Below are 20,145 nucleotides of genomic sequence, written 5' to 3'. Positions count from 1 at the left end.
AAAATCATTTTTGCAGGCAAGTATAAAATGTATTATAAGGAGGAGAAATTTGAGGCAAGAAAACCAAATATGAAGCTACTGAATAGATGAGGCAAGAGATAAGTGCCTAAATTACAACAGATAACAGTGTGAGAAGAGGATATGTGTGTGTGTGTGTGTGTGTGTGTGTGTGTGTGTGTGTGTGAGAGAGAGAAAGACAGGGCCTAGTGAGAGGCAAAGAGAATAAACAATTACATTAGTACTTACTATGTGACAAGCAATGTGCTAAACATTTTACAAATAGGGAAGCAAGTGGGATCAGTGTCATAAAAATCTTAGAGCGAAGGTGATTGATACTATCAAAGACTACACAGAGGGCAGAAACAATTGAAGTAGATGAGATCACTAAAAACAAATGGAGAAATGACAAAAAAATTTCTAATTACAAAGTGAGTATAAAGCCCTGGTACCAATAATGACCTACCCAAAGTAAAGACATTTCAGTAATCTTGATTCTGAAAAGGCCCATTCAAGTCTGGCATCTTATCTATCTGGTCATGTTAAAAGAAACATTATAAAGTTAGCCTTTCTTGAGATGTTATCATTTAATTAGTTCTGTGTGAACAGAAAAAAAATCTTATTTAAAGATAAAAATTTTTAAAATCTGAATTATACCTATGTCTTTTAATTCCCATCATTTTTATAATGGTCATAGACATTCAAGTCTTTGAAAAATAGACCAGCTGTATGAATAGTTCATAATTCTTAAAAATCCACTGCATGAAACTGATAAGACATTCACTTTGAAAAATAAGCTTAATAATGCCAGTTTGATATTATCAGTCTAAACCCTGTGGATAAGAGTAGTTGAATAGAAAAGATGTTATAATCTAAAACTAAGCATTTTACATGACAACTGATAGTGTCTATAATTAGGTCATCCATTCAAACTCCTTGTGTGATATGTCATTATCTACCTCAAAAATTATTTCTACTAGACCATAAAATGAATAAAGTATATAAATGACAATTCTTACTTGTGACTTGAGCTCAAGGGATTTAGTTGTGGTAATTTTCAGATTCATTTAAAGAGTAAAAAAAAAAAATCAGTATTGTTTGGCATAACATGTAATTTCCCTATGTCAGATCTTTTTCTGAGACCTTTACACAATATTTATAAAGGAAAAAATCTATTAAAATATTCCAATTTATATTATAACCTATTAATATGTAGCATACAATACTAAGGAAATCATTTTGTATTTGAAAACTGACATAAAATATCATAGGACAACCTATGGTAAACAATGATGAATATTAATTCTACCCTTTCATGAAAAATTCATCTAATAGATGATTTTTCTTCAATAGATTCTCTCTCAAGAGTAGTGGGCCTAGAGTCAAGAATACTCATCTTTCTGACTTCAACTCCAGTCTCAAATATTTGCTAGGTGTGTGACCCTGGGCAAGTGACTTAACCCTATTGACTCAGAAGGAAATGGAAACTGCTCCTGTACCTTTGCCATGAAAACTTCAAATGTACTCAATAAAGAGTAAGACACAAATGAATGATAATAATTATTTAAAGTTTATTTTAAAAATTTTTCACTATTAAAATGCTATTTTGAACAACCTAGTATCTCTCCTTTATATCACATTCTTGGTTGCATCACAGAGACAGTGAGACATGGTTGATAGGAAGTTAGGTTTAGACTCTTAAAAGCTGGCTATGTGTCCATTTAACTGCTCAGTGCCTTCAAGCAATTTGCTGAAACTTTAGGTTACAAATAATTTGTCCATTTAAGTCAGTGGACCAGCAGTTTCCTATATTGGTGACATCCCAGGTTTAAATCACTTTGAATTTCACCTCTCCAAAATTTGTATGGCAACATTAGGATTTTATAAGACAAAGAAAGGAGTAGAAGTAATAGGTGATTTCTGGACCCCACTAATTCAAGTCTTCAACTGTTCAGTGTTGTTGTTGGTAGATCATTTTAGTTGTGTCTAACTCTTTGGAACCCCATTTGTGGTTTTGTTGGCAGACACTGGGGTAGTTTGCCATTTCCTCCTTTAGCTTACTTTATAGAAGAAGAAACTGAGCATATAGGATTAAGTGATTTGTCCAAGGTCATATAGTTAATAAGTAAAATGAGATCAGATTTGAACTCAGGAAGATGATTTTTCCTGACTACAGACCTGGCATTCTATCCATTATACTACCTATCTGCCCTCCCATTATTCAATAAACCATGAAAACGCATATTATAATTGGAATATATTTAGATTTTTATAAGTCATCCAAAGTTAAGGAAGTTCACTTTAGAAGAAAAATTCAATATCGTAAAATACTTCTAAGTAATTTAATTAATGCTTAAATGATTATGTCTTTTTTTTTTCATAATTAAAGGTGTTTCCTTTGGCTTATCAACATGAAACCCAACAAAACCCCAACTTGATTTAGTAAGTACTGACTTTGGTAACATTATTTTCTCTTGCCCATGGTTTATGCTACTCAACAACAAACAAAATTAAATAATTTATGGAGATTATGTGTAGGTTACACTTTCAAATTTGTTCTCCACTGCTACAGAAACAATGCTGCTGTTATCAACATAAACCCAGGCTATCAGGGTTGGGAAGCACCATGTGAAGTCATAATTCTCCCCTAACATTTTTCTATTTAAAACAGGAGGAGAGAAATTATATTAACTTCTGGGTCCTGGCTCCCTGCCATGTTTATCTCAGAGCAAGTAAGTTTTAAAGTTCCACAGTGTTATTAGCTATGCCATTGCCAGAATATTTGTCAGTGAGAAAAAGTACAATGTTACTTATCTGGGAGATTGTATTTGCTTTCCGGTTTCAAATACAAGGCCAGAGTTCTTGAAAGGAAAGGAATGGGCAGCTGCTATAGCTAAGCTCATTGCTTTAATATCTCCCCACATGGTTGGAAGTGATTAGAATCCCATCCAACAGTTCATCAATGAACAAACTTAGCACAAAAGCCCCAAAACTATGGAGGACAGAAAAGAAAAAAACGAAGTAGAGAGAAACATCAAAGTTTAGTTGAGTAATGAGTAGAGAATCTCCCATTCTGAAGATGAAACCATTAAAAATACCTAAGAAAATATACTGGTAGTATTTTTTTTTAATGTAAGATACATTTTAAATTTGTTTATTTATCTTTAGGTTTTATATTACCTATATTACTAAATACATTTCTCCCTTCCCCAAAGATCCATATTGCAACAAAAAATAAAAATGCAAGATAGAGAGATAAGAGGAAGGAAGGAGATAAGAGAGAATGACAAAGAGAGCCGGAGAGACAGAGAGACATAGAGGCAGCCAGAGACACATAAAGAGAGAGACAGAGATAGAGACAGAGAGAGACAGAGAATGAGGGAGAGAGAGAGAAGGCAAGAAGAAGGAAGGGAAGGAGATAGTTACTAATTCAAAGCAGGTGGTGGGAAATTATATGAGAAAAAAATGTTCTTAGTGATGGAAGGATGTGTGAGGAAGGGAAATGTGAGTAAATATAGTAATATGCAACATAGTTATAATAACAAGCCAGATGCAAACCCAGCATTTCCTATTTATGTTTGTGCATACAAGACACAAATCAGAGATGGCCTAGTTAAAGAAATGGGAATAAAAGAAAAGAGGCAGAAGACAGAAAATAGGAACACTTGAAAAAGTCAGCAAAATGAGATCTATTGATAGAGCAATCTACTGTTACCTGAGCTTTCCCATATCGAGCTCGTGGACTCTGTGGGTACTTATGCACCAATTCTTCAAAGGCATTCATAGCATCCTCAATTTTTCCCTGATGGAAAAGAAGAATTTATTTTAAATTTGGCATGCAATCCAGTAAAATGTTACCTTTTAGGAAAGAAGGAGTGAACTTACAATTCCATTAATACAGAGAAAACCCAGGCTCAAAACTTCCTTTCTGGGTGCACAGTGGCAATTCATTAGAGAGATACCTCAGGCTACTGAGAAAATAAGTGAATCATTCTTGTTGAAATAGCTACTATGTGTGGAAGAAGGTCTTGAATCCATGTCTTTACAACTCTAACATTAGACCTCCGTGTGCTGCTTTCAAAATTATTATTGTTGTTATTGAGTCATTTTTCAGTCATGTCTAACTCCTCATGACCTCATTTGGAGTTTTCTTGCCAAAGATACTAGAATGCTTTGCTGTCTCCTTCTCTAGCTCACTTTTTTACAGATGAGGAAACTGAGGTGAAATAGGATTAAGTGACTTGATCAGTCACACATCAAATAAGTATCTGCAGCTAGACTTGAACTTAGGAAAATGATTCCAGGCCTGGCAATCTATTCAATGCCCCATTTTTGCATGTTGTCTAATATAGTTATTTAATATGTTTCTCAGAGGCTTTGTATGTAAAACCAGTGATTAAACTATAGAAAACTTACAGTCTAGATAAGGAACAAGGAAATAATGATATTGCTGCACATGACCCTGGCACATAACCAAGTGATATCATGAGTATGTTCGGGTTTTCTTTTTGGAACACTGTTAAGCAAGGAAATTCCTAGGTTTTTTTGTTTTTTTTTTAGCACCTGTCTTTGTGTCCCTACATCCTCTGCTTACACAACATCATTCTTCTTATTGTATATCAATCAATGGCGAGATCTGCTGAACACCAAAATGCTAGTTGGAAACAAACCATGCTGGATATCATTAATCAATAATATGTTAGCTATTACATAAAGCAAAATGTTAAATCTGAAAAATAATAGTTTATGATCACTAATAGATTTCACTCATGATCTCTTTTACCACCTGAGCTTCCTATTTCTGTTGAGGGATTTTGCTGAGTTGATTAAGCACATAATAAAATAATCTATACTTTAGACAATATGCATCCCAATGCATCAGAGTTGGACATAATCTCAGAGCCCAGCTAGTCTAAAACATGCTTGAACAAGAATTTTCTCTTCAATATCCCCAACAACTGGTCATCTGCCCTCCACTAAAAGGCCATTAGTGACAGCAGAATTCATAGCCTGCAACTTTACAACAGCCCACTTTGCTTTTAGATAGCTATAAATATTAGGAAGTTTTCTTTTAAAGAGCAAAAATTTCTTTCTAGCTTCCATCTATAACCAGTTCTGTCTCTGGTTGAAAGGCAGTTATATCTTATTTTATAACTATTCAGAGACTTGTGAAGAAAATGAGAAATTTCTTTATACTGTTGAAAATACAGTTTCTGCTTTATGAGCTTTAAATATAATTATAGTTAAAAGTTTTATCTAAGAATTTAAGCTTGGACATGATAACCTTGATAAAGACAGAAATAACTACAAGTATATCATTTTTTAAAGGGAGATCTATTCCTAAGAAGTTGCTTCAAAACCACCTTTTTTCATTTAGTCAACTTGTCTCCCAGTGATTTATTTTAATGTTTCAAGCACCTTTCTATGGAAAATGTTTTGGGGCCCAAGATGGAAAATATTATTCGTGTTAGAATGTTTCAGATCTCTGAAAAATAAGAATTTTCATAGAATCATCTCTCAAAGTGTGGAGAACCTACTCATTGCCAAAGAAAGGAAAGGAAAAGTTATTAGTGGGCAACACTAGTATGTTCCATTATCCTACAAACACAATCTACCCCAGAAGCCATCCCACAGATAATTGTTAGGCAGCAGCAGTTTATTATGTGCTTAATCAACTCAGCAAAATTCCTGATATTGAAGTCAACTGGATATAAATACAGATTTTCCAAACTCAAGCCCTTTGAATACTTTAGGAGTTAATGTGACTCAAGTCATAAATAGATCCAGTCATATTAGCTAGATGACATGATGGATAGAGCACTGGCCCTGATATCAGGCAGACTGGAGTATAAATCCTATCTGAGAAAGCGAGATATCTTAAGCTGTGCAATTCTGGATACTTCATTTAACCAGTGCTTCAGTTTTCCCATCTGAGAAATGGAGATAATAATAACACTTACCTCCAAGGGTAATTGTGAGGAATAAAAGAAAGCAATATTATATTATTATTATATTATTATAAATATTATATTATTATATTGTCTATTCTATATATATAATGTTATAACATATAATATTATATAATAATAATTACACCAGCACAATACCTGGCATTTAGTAGATTCTTTTTTTTTTTTTTATTTTGTTGTTGAGGCAATTGGGGTTAAGTGACTTGTCCAGGGTCACACAGCTAGGAAATGTTAAGTGTCTGAGACCAGATTTGAACTCAGGTCCTCCTGAATTCAGGGCTGATGCTTTATTCACTACACCACCTAGCTGCCCTTTTTTTTTTTTTTTTTTTTTTTTTTTTTTTTTTTTTTTTTTTTGCTGTGTTCTTCAGTCATTTCCAGTAATGTCTGACTTCTTCATGACTCCATATGAGGTTTTCTTGGCAAAGAAACTGAAATATTTCCTTTTTCAGTTAATTGTATAGCTAAGAACCTGAGGCAAAAAGGGTTAAATGACTTCCTTGAGGATCAAGTTTGAACTCAGGAAGATGAGCTTCTTAATTTGGTTTGTCACTCTAACTAGTGTGCTATCTAACTCTCCCATAAGAAGACTTGTCTGGGATTTGAAATGGAGACTTTCTTTACCTACATTAAATCCAAACTATTGTCATTGCTAATATTAGTAAAGAGGCACCATAATTACATAGTCACTACTGTTACTTTTTTTAAAAAGTAAAGTAAATAGATTGTGGGCAGACAAAATACTCAATTTTAAGACTTCCTGAAATATCTTTCATTTAGCTATTACTCTTTCCCCTTTATCTTCCCTTTCATTTCTTCCAAATTTAAAATTAAATTTTAAAGTTAAAGTGACAATGGGTTAGTTTAAAGCAAGTAGAATCCAGTCACTTGGCCATTTGGGACCATAGGGCAGGTGAGAGTAATAAATGGACTTTGGGGAGAAACTAACAGAAGGGCACATTGTTCTCTAAGATTTTCACTTAAACTTCACAATAATTAATTAATTAGTTAATTTAAAGTTGTGCACCGTTTTTGTCAATTTTAACTTTTTTGAACTATCACTTCATTTGTTATATAAGATGTTGTGTGAGAATCGATTCCATATAATGACAAACATCCATTTAAAAAATAATATTCTTAAAAGCCTAACTTTTATTCAATCACACCAATTCAATCACATGTCCAACCAGATTCAAATCACAGGATTAACACTATACAAAATAAAAATTATTTTTTTTAACCAAAATCCCATCCTACTGAAATATCCTTTAATGCACTGATAGATGTCCATCAATGAACATTCAAATCCCAAATCACAGAAATATAATCTAACTTCAAAGTCCTGGGAACAAACAGGAACATATTTTCCCCTAGTACTTTATTTGAAACTTAATTGAAAATGAGCTTTAGTTCATTGATTAATTAAACTATAGTTTATATGAATAAATATTATTTGTGTCTACATTTGAAACTGTGTTGATCTGAACAGAACATATTATCATTATTAACATCATTAAGAAATTTAAACCGATTAATTCTGTCAATAATCTAAGATAAGTGTTATTTCTGAGATATGACAGAAATGTACTAATTCTTCCTACAAGAAAAGTCACTGCCTCAGTTTTCCAACTATATAACATAGATAATAAGAGGATCTACCTCCCAAGTAGGGAGATATCTCTAAAACGAGATATTTGTAAAGTACTTAGTATAGTTCCTGGCAAATGATAAACATTGAGTAAATATTTTTCTTCCTTATTTTCCAGATGAAGAGTCATAGAGGTAAAGTGATTTGCCTATGGTAAAAGAGTTAATTAACAATAATTAAGAGCAGGATTTTAACCCACTTCTGATAACAAGTGCAGAATTTTTCCCACTGAACTACATTTTCCCACAGCCTCCTCCTGAAGCCTCAGGAGGAAATGTGAGACCTATGCAAACTTACAGTTAGTTGGGTAAAAAAGTGAGGGCTACGATGAAAGTCTCGCAACCACCAATCCAAAATTCTTTCTACTATTTCACAGGAACACATAACGAACATCAGCAACAACTACAACATATTTCTGAGTTAAACAAGCAATGATAACTTACCTTTTTGCGTAGCTTCTCTGCAACATCAAGTTCAGATTTAATCGTCTTGTCAAACTTATTTAAAAGTTTGGGTTTCTTTTTCTTAGCTGAAAGGAGATAAAAGAGAAAAAAAAACATTTCTAATTTCAAAATCCAGGAGTTACTGGGGAAAAAAATAGACAAAATTTTTAAGAGCAGGATAGTAGTTCTCAACCTGTGATGCATAAATGTGTGTACTTTATTCTGATCATTATACTTCAATATTATTGTTTTCTTTTGTAATCCTAATGAATTTTAATTTATGCATTTAAAAATATTATTTTGAGAAGAAATCCACAGGCTTCATATCCTGTCAAATAAGTCAGTGACCCCTAAAATAATAAGAACCCCATACTTAGAGCTACACTTAAAAAGCAAGCTCATTCCTGGTTCACCTTCTTAAGTATCCTCACCAGCCAACAAAGGAGAGTGTTTCCACAAACTGGGATATTTCATGTAAATCAGGAAATTATTAGGAACAGCAGTTCTAGTTAATCTTAGAAGAATCTGGTCCATGGGAAGAACTCATGAGAGACTATGTTGTTCTTTTGGAGTTTTACTTAACAATCACACGATTATATAACCTCAGAGCGAAGAAAGGCCTCAGAAGCCAAATCTAGTCCAATAAGTATATAAATAAGAATCTCCTCTATAACACAATCCAACAAGCAGATCTTTGCTTGAGGATTGGACTGAAGAAAACTCGTTTGGTTTTCTTCTAGAACTTCTAGAATTCATGCTTTTAGAGGCAGCCTGTCCTCCTTTTGAATAGTTCATATTGATAGCTAATTTTTACTTACTCAGAAGATTTCCTTCAGCTGAACATTTCCTTCAAATGTATCCTAGTGGAATCATGTGGATATATTTGTTTAAGAAATTGTACACTGTTGCAAACAATAGCAATCAACAGCTTTAGCTTGTGCTAAGAAATATTTCTAAGCTCACACTTGATTAGGTCCTGACAGTCAGATGAGAAGAATACTCTCAAATATGTCCCCTTCTCTTTGCTCTGACACTTTCAACCATTCTACTAGGGTAGGCCTTCATAACCTCAAGCCTGGGCTGCTGCCTTAGCCTACTGAATTGGTCTGCCTGATTCCCTCCCCATTCTCCAGCCACAACAGACTTTTGCTAACATATAGATCCAACCATGTCACCTCCCAACTCAATAAATTCCAGTAGCTCCCTATTGCCTCGAGAATTAAACACAAAATCTTCTGTTTGGTTTTCAAAGCCCTGCATTAGCCCCATCCTACCTTTCCAAATTTCTTATACCTTATTCATTGACACATAACTGCTTAATCCAGTGACACTGGCTTGTTGGCTTATTCTACAAACAAGTCATTCTACTTCTTAACTCTAGTTCTTCCTTCTGGATAATTCCACACCTGCAATATTCTCCCTCCTCATCTCTGCCTTCTGAATTTCCTGGCTTTAAGTTCCTACCTAGTAGAAACCTTCTCATTATAACTACTTTCAATTCTAGTGCCTTCCCTCTTTTAATTATTTCCTATTTATTCTGTATATTGCTTACTTTGTATATATTGGTTTGCAAGTTTTCTCCCCCATTCGACTGTAAGCTCCTTGAGGTCAGAGACTATCTTTTGCATCTTTCTGTATCCCCATCATTTAGTACAATCAATGCCTGATATACAGTAGATGCTTCATTAAAGGTGATTGAATTCTCTGAATTAGGTACTATTATCATCCTCCTTTTTAAAAACAAGGGAACTGAGGCTGAGAAAGATTAACTAACTTGCTCAGTGTCATGCAGCTAATGTCTGAAGTGGTATTTGAACCTGGGTCTCCTTAATCCCAAGCCCAATGCTCTTTCCTCTATGTCAAGCTAGCTTTTCAATGATAACTACCATTTAAGAAGTGCTTTTAGGTTTATAAGGTTATAAAGGGCCTTTTCCTTCTTCCAATGGTGAATTCCTCTTTGGGCCATCATTTGGGGGAAGGACAGAGGCCAGTCATCCTTCATTCCTTTCCCCACTCTGCTGGGGACTCTGGTTTGGCTACCATGCAGTTGCTTTTCAGCTTCCTTTTAGGAATTCCCATTAGGATATCACCACCCCACCTCCCCGAGATTCTAAGGGTTGAGACTATCATTGTATGTCCTGGTTTCAGTACAGTGCCTGGTATGCATTTAAGAAATGTTTGCTGCTTGTCCTTCTCCATAACAACCTTTGATAGAAGTAGCAAAAGTATAAATATGTTTCTTTTATACAGACTGACTCAAAGAAATTTAGTGGTATGTCTAATGGAGTTAGATTGTGTTGGAGCTATTATTTAAATTGAGATCTTCTGACCAATACTCTTCCCACTATACCCAAAATAATGAAGCTTATTATGGTGATTTCATAATAACAACAACTCATTTTTCATGGCCCCTCAGACTTTAGAAGTGCTTTCTTTCTTTTTTTCCTTTTGCTAAGGCAATTGGGGTTAAGTGACTTGCCCAGGGTCACACAGGCAGGAAGTGTTAAGTGTCTAAGACCAGATTTGAACTCAAGTGCTTTATCCACTGCACCATCTAGCTGCCCCTAGAAGTGCTTTCTTTATAAAGAAAACACATTTTTTTTTTTTTATGAAAATCATTTGGCTTGTAGAGACGTGTGTGTGTGTGTGTGTGTGTGTGTGTGTGTGTGTGTGTGTAAAATGAAAGAGAATGAGAGTGAAAGAGCACACAAGAATGAGAGGGACAGTGAGAGAGCAAGAGCAAGAGTAACAGGATGAAAGAGAGAAGAAGGAGGTTGGGGAGACACAGACAGATTTAATATTTTAAATGCTTTTAAAGTTTGACCCTAAAGCGGGAAAATATAGAATTTTTTTTTCCTCTACAGACAAACATATTAAGTTGTAACTTTTTAATATAGGAAGCATTTTGTCAAAAATTGTGGATCTTATACCCAAGAACTTTCACTCAGATACACACTAAGCTTTTACTTGCAGTTACTTCTGTTAACATTTATGCTGACAGACACCTTCAGCATAAGCAAAATGATCAATTGGGAGATACAAGTCATTGGTGAGAAGACAGACATTAAATCCCACAACTGCAAATCTGTGAAGTATCAACTCAATTTATTTTCCAAATTTTCAGTTTATTTGTTAATATATAAAAGAACAAAGAAAGCTGAAAATTGTTATGATTTACTATTCTACACCTCTGCCTGCAAGAAGCAAATTGTTATATACTACTTTTGATATGTTTTTAAAAAATGGCAAAATAATTAAATCAGGAAAGTATAGCAAGAACATTTATTGCTTTAATTCTTTTTTGAAAATGTTTCTAAAATGTATTTATTCATTTTTCTGCCTTGATAGATACAACAGAGTGAATATAAATGAATCTTTAATGACTTGAAGGTCTTAAGTGCTTCTGGGCCATTATGTTAAATGTTGATTATAATCACACAGTTCCATAGAGGTATGTGAGTTTGGAATTATGGACTGACTATGATAACCCTAGACATATCTCAGAAGGGAGCTGATTAGTTTTTTTTACTAAAAAAATCTTAATGTGTTTTGCTGTTTGTATCTTAACAAATATTGAAAAAAAATTCCAACTGAGGATTAACATTAAAATTCAAGAACCATTTAGGATCATTGTGCTAGGAAGCTCTAACTAGAGCAGGGCCATTGGAGCTTTGAGGTGAAGTGGTTGGTAAATTTGGAGGTCAAGGACAGCACATGATATACCTCTTACTTTCCTCACAAGCTCTTCCATTGCATAATAATTCACTTTCCTGAAGAAAAAAAATGATTAAAGAATGCTATCATTCAATCAGTGAGATGTAGAAGAATTACTGAACTAGTTCAAGAGTTGAAAAGGAAGGAGAAAAAAAAGCCTGGATTTCTTTTGGGGAAAACGTGCAGCAATTTTAATGCTGCCATGGCATATTCCTAACAAAATTCCAACAAATTCTTCTTCTGTAACTTCATGGCCATGATCACAGAACACTAACATCTCCAAAGAAATACTATGGTGACTTAATATACAATGGTGTGATATGTGACAGCCTATTACCAATGATGAGTGTAATAGAAGAAGGGGCATAAAAAATGCACAGAGAATATATGAATGGAAAAGAAGGTACATCAGTCATGCATCAAGAGTAAAGGAGATAATGAACAAAAGGATATCCCCCATGCAGAACTGGCAATCACACTACATTAAAAGATTTTAGGGAAAGAATTTCAGCATATTGAGTATAACCTTTTCTGAAAGATTTATGGAAGGACAAAGACAATCAATCAGATATCCAAAAATCATTTACTAAACACTTACTCCATGTTAGGCACTATGTTAAGTGCTGGTGATATAAAGACAGTCCCTGTTCTCAAGGAGCTCAATCTAAGGGGGAGACAACTTTTAAATAATTAAGTAGAAGCTATAGACAGGATAAATTGAAAACATTCAACAGAAGAAGACACTAGAATTAAGAAGGTTCAAAAAAAGACTTAATATAGAAAAAGGGATTTTTAGTTTGAATTTGAAGAAAGTCAGGGAAGCCAGGAGACAGAGATGAGGGGGAAAGCATTCTAGTCATAGGGGATAACCAGGAGAAATGTTAAATGTCTGGATATAAAATGTCTTGTTAGAGGAAGAGAAAGAAGGACAGTGGCTTTGGACCTCAGAGTACAGGTAAGAAGGCATAAATAAGTTGCAATCTCTACTACTGCAAGGGGGGTACTGACAATCATAAGCAGAGTATAGATAATTGAAACAGTATTTTTTTTAAAAAGAAAGAATAATTATTACTAAGAAGAAAAGAAATATCCAACTAAACTCATTGTTAGCCCAATTCGGGGAAGCCATTTTATTGATGACCAGGCTAATTTTTACCACTCTGCTGTTCATCTACATTTAGCTAGTTTTCCATCCAAAAAATAATGGGAAAACAAGAGAGGCATGAAAATACCTTTCCACTTGAAATAATATTTGTAAAGGGCCCTTACAAACCTTAAAGTCTATGGGAGAGATAATGAGGTTTCTAGAATGAAAGTTCCTTTGCTTATTATTAAGAAAAAATGGGTTCCCATTCTAATTTTATTAGTTATTAGCTAATTTTGTTAATGTTATTTATTAATAGTTTTTATAGAGTTGATAAATTGATTAAAAAAAAGTTTTCTTTCATTCATTTTTTTTAAGTGCTTACTATTCATCAGACTCTGCTAAATGATGTAGATATAAGGAAAGGAAAAAGCATTATATGCAAGGCATTACACAAATATTGTCTCTTGTTATCCTCATAAAAACTCTAGAAAGTAGGTGCTATTGTCTCAATTAACCGTTGAGAAAAATAGGGCAACTAGATTAAGTGACTTGCCATATTGGTCGTACAATTAGCAAATATCTTAAATATCTGAGGTTGAATTTGAATGCAGATCTTCTAGGCTCCAAGACCTGTGCTCTCTTTACTCCACCATCTAGCTGTCAATTAATAAATGCCTATAGCCTGAATATCTTTAATATAGATTTAAGGTTTGAAAAGCTATTAAATACATTATCTCATTTATGACTAACAGCAATTCTGTGAGGAAGATGCTATTATTTATTCCATTTTTACAGATAAAGAAACTGAGACAGATAGGTTAAATGACTTGCCTAGGATCATTTAGAAACTAATTGTCTCAAGTGCTGAGACTCCTGTATTTAAACTCAGGTCTCCCTGACTCCAGACCAAGTATTCCATCAATCTGAATTCCTAGATCCACATTAGGCATACAATTAAAGTTTGTTAAATTGAATGTGTCAAGGTTTAGAATGATTTTTGGCAGAAATGTGTCCAATAGTTCCATTTAATGAATAGATGAGTGGGGTGAGGGAAGAGGGCAGGCAGTATTTAGGTCAAGATCTCTTCTGCTACCAGATTCTTTCAAATGGTGTTTTCTGCATGCACAGAAAATGAAATCATGCAAACTCAGAGCTGAAAGTTGGCTCTGACTTCAAGAACTGTAGGAGGTGTCCATTCTGAAACATTTCTGCTCTGTGGGTGAGGCCCTTAACAACCTAAATCTGCCCAAGACAGTCAAATCTACTCTTGGATAACTTTGATTAGTGTAAATGCTTTCTTTATAAACAGAAATGGAGCAAATGGAGTGAAGAGAGCACTAGGCCTGCAGTTAAAAAAAAAAAAAAAAAAAAAAAAAAAAAGCGCTGATTTCAAATCCAGCCTGTGTGACCTTGGAAACTTCACTTAATTTGTTTGGCTTGATTTTCAAATCTATAAAAAGAGGAAAATAGCAATATCCACCTCTCAGGATTGTTGTGAGAATCAGATGAAATATTTATAAAGAGCTTAGCATAAGTAGATACTACATAAATGCTATTATTATCATCATCATTATTATTACTTATAGTAAGTTGACATCTATTTTGTGTAATCATCTATTCATTCTATGGGATGAATACAGCAAAGCAGTAAATATCCTTTCTACCTAGTTGAAGAAACTTTTGTATCCTCTTTCTTGAGCTAAAAAATCAGTTATTTCAATTGATTTTCATATGGCACGATTTCTGGTCTTCTCACCTCACTAACCTGACTATTTTCTTCTGGATAAATGCCAGCTTGTCACTGTCTCTCTTAAAATACTGATCCAGAACTAGGCACAATTTTCATGGGGTAAAGTGGGGGTATCTCCAATACAGCACAGCAGAACAGTTACCTCCCACTTTGGGACATCAGGCCTTACAAGGCAGCCTAAGACAACATTCACCCTTTTGGTAGTTATGTCAACTGATTGATTCATAAGGAACCTGGAAACTACTAAAACAAAATGACTTTTTCACAGGAACTACTGTCTAATCATGTCTTTTCCATATATATCTTTAATAACTTATAAGATATAGGATCTTTCTTTTAATCCTGTTACATTTCATTTGAAGCCTCTCTGGATCCAAATTCTGTCCTCCAATTATCAGTTCTCCCTTTCAGGTACAGGTCACTTGTAATTTCAGTAAGCAAGGCATTGATGTATTTATTCAAACCACCAACAGAATTTTGAAGAGAAAAGCCCTGTATGACACACTGGATATGAGACATAGTCAAGAATTCACTGGGGAACATTTAGGGGAGAAGAGGAGGGAGGAAAAATTTTCTCTGCCATCTGCCAGTAATGAGCATATTGTTTTGACACTGGCTATAGGTGGTTAAAAGCAGCAAGACAAATATTAGTCATCTATTTGGCTTGTCTAAAAGCTTCATTCTTACAACACAGAATTATCTAATACAGGCATTAATATGAAAGTGGGGGGTGGTTACAGCACTAACAAAATATTAATATTAATAAATATTAATAAAAACACAATCGTAGATTCAGGAAACAGGTTTGAGACTTGACTCTTAATACCTAGTGGCTATTATTCTTATCATGAACTTCAGTTTCCTCAAATGTGAAATGAGATAATAAACATGGCAATACCTCCACAAATGTGTTGTAAGAACAACTGTTTTTTAAAAAATTAATGAGAACTTATTAAGAGATTACTATATGCCAAGTAATAGTGGAAGGAGAAAAAAAAAAGTTAAATTGTCACTGTCCTCAGGGAACTTCTAATGGGAGAGAAAGGAGGAAAAATTTCACAGAATTATATTAATAACTAATTATTAATTTGTGACCCACTCTCTTTCCTTCATTTCTGTTAAAACCCAAGCTCAGTTAGCTCCTAAAGGGCACAAGTGAGTGAAGCTCCCTCGAGGCACATGCTTCTTGGACCAGACCCTACCCAACTGGGAGAATAAACAGAATGCAGTATGGGTGAGCCTTTGCCTAGGAAAACTGCCTGTCCTTGATTAAAGTTTAGGGGAACCCAGCACATGAAGGAAAAAACTAGCCAATGAAGTTCAGAAAATGGCTGTCTCTACCCAGATGCCTTGAGACTGCTGAGTCTTGTTATCAAGCTACTTCTCAGCGGGAGAAGCTGAAGACTTTTAACCTAGCTCCTCTTTAAATGTCCACTAATCAAGGTTGATTCTCACTTCTCAGAAAAGAAGGGATTTCAGGCATTCCAGGGTCTCCTTGGTATTTTTGTTACCAAGAGAAAGCATTATCGATTTACTGATTGCCAGGCCAGTTCAATTAATAAATTGATTATTAATTAATCTCAGTCTTGTGGGTTTTTCATTTGTCACAGAAGACTATGTATACACAAATACAGAATATGTATATGTGTGTGTGTGTGTGTGTATATTCATGATAGATATATACCTATCATGAATATAAAGCAGTTTGGGGAGCAGGAGCCCCAGATACTAAAGTGACCATGAAATGCTTCATGAATAAAGTGGTGCTCTGAGCTGAATGATGCAGGATAGCAGTGACTCCCAGAGGAGGAGGATTCTAGGCAATGAGGACACCCAGTACAAAGTATAATAGGGGAATGGAGTTCCTATTCTTTGTGAAATACTGAATAATTTTGTTTGGAAAATAGAAATGAATAGTATAAGAGATTACTGAGGGATGGAGGTAAGGGAAGAAACTGGACGTATTAATGAAGAGCAAGAGGTTAGATTGTCTCATCTGCTTAGGTTGAAACTTTGGGTGGGTGATCTGACAGGGATGGGAATGCAGAATTATATGGTAGAGGATGGGAAATAGGTGTGGTTGGAATGAAAATTATTAAGAAAAGATTAAATGTAAGAAGACTAGAGAGGTAGAAATGGGCTAAAATGTGAAGTGCTTTCAATGCCAAACAGATGATTTTACATCTGATTCTGAAGAAAAGTGGGAAGCACTGGAGTTTACTAAAGTGGGCAATGAGAGGTATTACATGGTCAGATCTGATTTTTTTTTTTTTTTAAATCACATTGGGAGCAGAATAGAAGTTTGACTTCAGGCCTTTCCCTTCCTGATGAATTTATCCTTTGAGGAAAGAGGAAGAGGAATATTGGCAGGGAATGGTACCTCTTTCTCCTACTGTGCCAAGTTTGACTTCCACCTTCTGCTGTATTTTCTTCATACTTAGTTTCCAGCCTTTGGATGAAGGAGTTATAAAATGGGTCCTCCCATCTGATGAACAATTGTGTATCTCCCAATTCATATTGCACCTGTCTCCCATCCAATCTCCAGACTCTGATGGATAGGAGAGGTGCCTTCCTCTAAATGATGAACATATTCACATTTGGCTATACCCTTCATATCTCAGTGAATTAATTCCCATAGATCACCATCTGAATCCTATTTCTCATCCTCTACCATACAATTCTGTATTCCCATCCCTGTCAGATCGCTCACCCAAAGTTTCAACCTAAGCAGATGAGACAGGAAAATACTTCTTGCTCTCCTTAATACTTCCAGTTTCTTCCCTTACCTCCATCCCTCAGTAATCTCTCATGCTATTCAGCTCTATTTTCCAAACAAAATCTTGGTAGATATTATCTACACATCCTCTCAAGAAACTCCTCTTCCTTCTCCAATGAATTCAATACCTGGCTCACAAATTATCTCTCCTTCCCAACTCCCTCAAGGAGATTTTAACATGTACATCATCTCACCCTCAAATACCTTCCAGGGGTCCTCAAACTACACGCTGCCCTCCCCCCCCTCCCAGACGGGCCAGATGCGGCAGCTGAGGACAATTATCCCCCTCACCCAGGGCTATGAAGTTTCTTTATTTAAAGGCTCACAAAACAAAGTTTTTGTTTTTTACTATAGTCCAACCCTTCAACAGTCTAAGGGACAGTGAACTGGCCCCCTATTTAAAAAGTTTGAGGACCCCTGGCTAGATATATTGATCTAGAATCATTTGCATAGAAAAATACTTTGTAATTCTTAAAGTAGATATTGGTGGTGGTGTTCAGTTGTATGTGACTCTTCGTGACCCTATTTGTGGGTTTTCTTGGCAAAGGTACTGGAATGTTTTGTCATTTCTTTCTCCACCTTATTTTGTAAATGAGGAAATTGAGTTAAGTGACTTGGCTCAGGGTCACATAACTAGTAAATATCTTCAGTCACATTTGAACTCAGGAAGATACTCTATTCACTATCATAGCCTCCATACAGTACCATGCATATGTCAGTTATTTTTATTCTTACTGTTTTCCATAGGATTTATTCAGGTATGACAAAAAAGAGTTTTCTAGCACCCTTTCCCTTGAGTCTACTCAAAAAGAAATGTTAGGGATGGATTTATGATTTCAATAAAAATAAGTGAAAAGGTAGAATGAGGGGAAGAAAGTAATGATAATGATGATAACTAACATTTATATTAAGTTTTCACAGTACTTAGCAAAGATCATTCATTCCTTTGAGCCAGAGGTCGGTAGGTAGGTTATTGTTTTTCAGTTATTTCAGTCATGTCCGACTCTCTATGATACCATTTAAGTTTTTCTTGGCAAAGATAATGGAGTGATTTGCCATTTTCTTTATCCAGCTCATTTTACAGGTGAGGAAAGTGAAGTTAAGTAAGGTTAAGTGCCTTTCTTATGGTCATATAGCTAGTAAGCATCAGTCAGGATTAGAATCCATGTTTTTCTGACACCAGGTCCAGTATTCTCCTACATTATATGGCTTCCCCAAAGTTTAAAAAAGAAAAAGAAAAATATGTCCTGGATTTAAGATTCATATTTAAATTTAGAAAATATAAGAGACATAATCTAACTTTATTAATATGTTAGTTATACCTGTCAATAAAAACATCATGGCATGTGCTATTTTTTTTTAATCTTCCCCTATCAGAATTAGAAATGATGCATTCTATTTGATTCTTTTCATTCTATCATTTATCATCATTTATTAACTAGATGCTAATAAAATTGCAAATGATGCACTATAAACTTGTCAGATAGCAATACAAAGCTATATTTTAGAAAAAAAAATTGTGTAATAAAATATGAAATGGTAATGGATTTCAGAATCCCACACCTTAAAAAGAATCAAATATACTGAATGATCAGCAACCTATAAAGCACAAAGAGAGAAAACCTCCATCTACAAGTGTTCTAATATTTTTCAGCATGGGACACTGGCAGGAATCTCCAATTCTTTGCTTTCACATTTTTAAGTGTAAATTGTGCAAGACTTCACCTACTGTTTGCCTTCACACTGAGATCTGAAATGAATCTATCAGGATAGATGCACATATTATTTGCTATTGGGAAATATAATCAATAGCAATAAGTCTTCTTGGCAGGACTTTTTGTTTATCCTTTCATGATTTGGCGAGGGGGGGGGGGGAGAGAGAGAGAAGAATAAAAAAGTACAAACAGATACCTTGTTGAGATTACTCTAAAAAATTTAACTAATCCCAGAGAAGAATATCAGTGATATTCTTCATGAAAATCAGAATGATAACAAAATGCAAAATTGGAAGAAATGTCAACTCTAGAGATAGGTTTCTTATATGCTAGCATAATGCTTAGCTGAGGGTTTGGTAAGCTTTAAAAAAAAAGAAAAAGAAACAAGTAGAATATCCTTCCTAATCCCTCCTGCTAGAGAATAATGGACTTTTGTTCTCCTCAGAATTAAATATCAACTAAGTACCAGCAGGAGTTCAATATTCAAAGCTTAAACAGAACAGTTAACATAAATATTTTTCAGCTGAGAGACACTAACTAATACAGTACAGTAAACATTATATAAAGGGCAATTATTTTCCTTTGCCCCTTCTATTGAAATGATGTGGGATTCAGCTGGGAGCTTTCAACAGAGCCAGCAAGTATCCTAGTTTATTAAATGTAGTCAGTTGTCTCCCTATAGGGTTATTTTAATAAATTATACATCACTCTCCTTCTAGTGTAATAATCCTTTAACAGATGTGACCCCATATGTTAAACTGGAAATTACAGAGCAGCTAAGTGATCTACTTTCTGAACAAAACAGAAACTCCTTGCGTGCCAACATGTGTCCAAGGAGATCCATAGTTCTACCATCCCTTCTGACATATTTCATTTGTACTTGCAGCCTTTCAATGACCACTCTAAAAATCTCACTTTCCTCACAAAATTTTCCCTGGCTCACAAGAAACGATCATTCTTTCCCCTTAGTCCACTTAAATTAAATTCAATTTAACAAGCATTTATGAAATGCCTAACTCATGCAAGATATTGTGCTAGCCACCAGA

At 34.7% G+C, this 20,145-nt stretch overlaps 1 protein-coding gene across 2 annotated transcripts in view; it reads right to left on the bottom strand.

Moving 5' to 3' along the window:
• The window catches only part of LOC100923835 (aspartyl/asparaginyl beta-hydroxylase), a 161,783-nt gene that overhangs the window by 76,488 nt on the left and 65,150 nt on the right, over positions 1-20,145 (bottom strand). For both annotated transcript variants that reach the window (XM_031946358.1, XM_031946359.1), the window contains 2 exons: positions 8,058-8,143; positions 3,713-3,799 (listed from right to left, as the gene is read on the bottom strand). In XM_031946358.1, the coding sequence (XP_031802218.1) occupies positions 3,713-3,799; positions 8,058-8,143 (173 nt within the window). The remainder of the gene's footprint in view (positions 1-3,712; positions 3,800-8,057; positions 8,144-20,145) is intronic.

Source organism: Sarcophilus harrisii, chromosome 1 (assembly GCF_902635505.1).
Source record: "Sarcophilus harrisii chromosome 1, mSarHar1.11, whole genome shotgun sequence".
In the NCBI taxonomy this organism is placed as follows: domain Eukaryota; kingdom Metazoa; phylum Chordata; class Mammalia; order Dasyuromorphia; family Dasyuridae; genus Sarcophilus; species Sarcophilus harrisii.
This window is presented reverse-complemented; position numbering and strand designations above follow the sequence as displayed.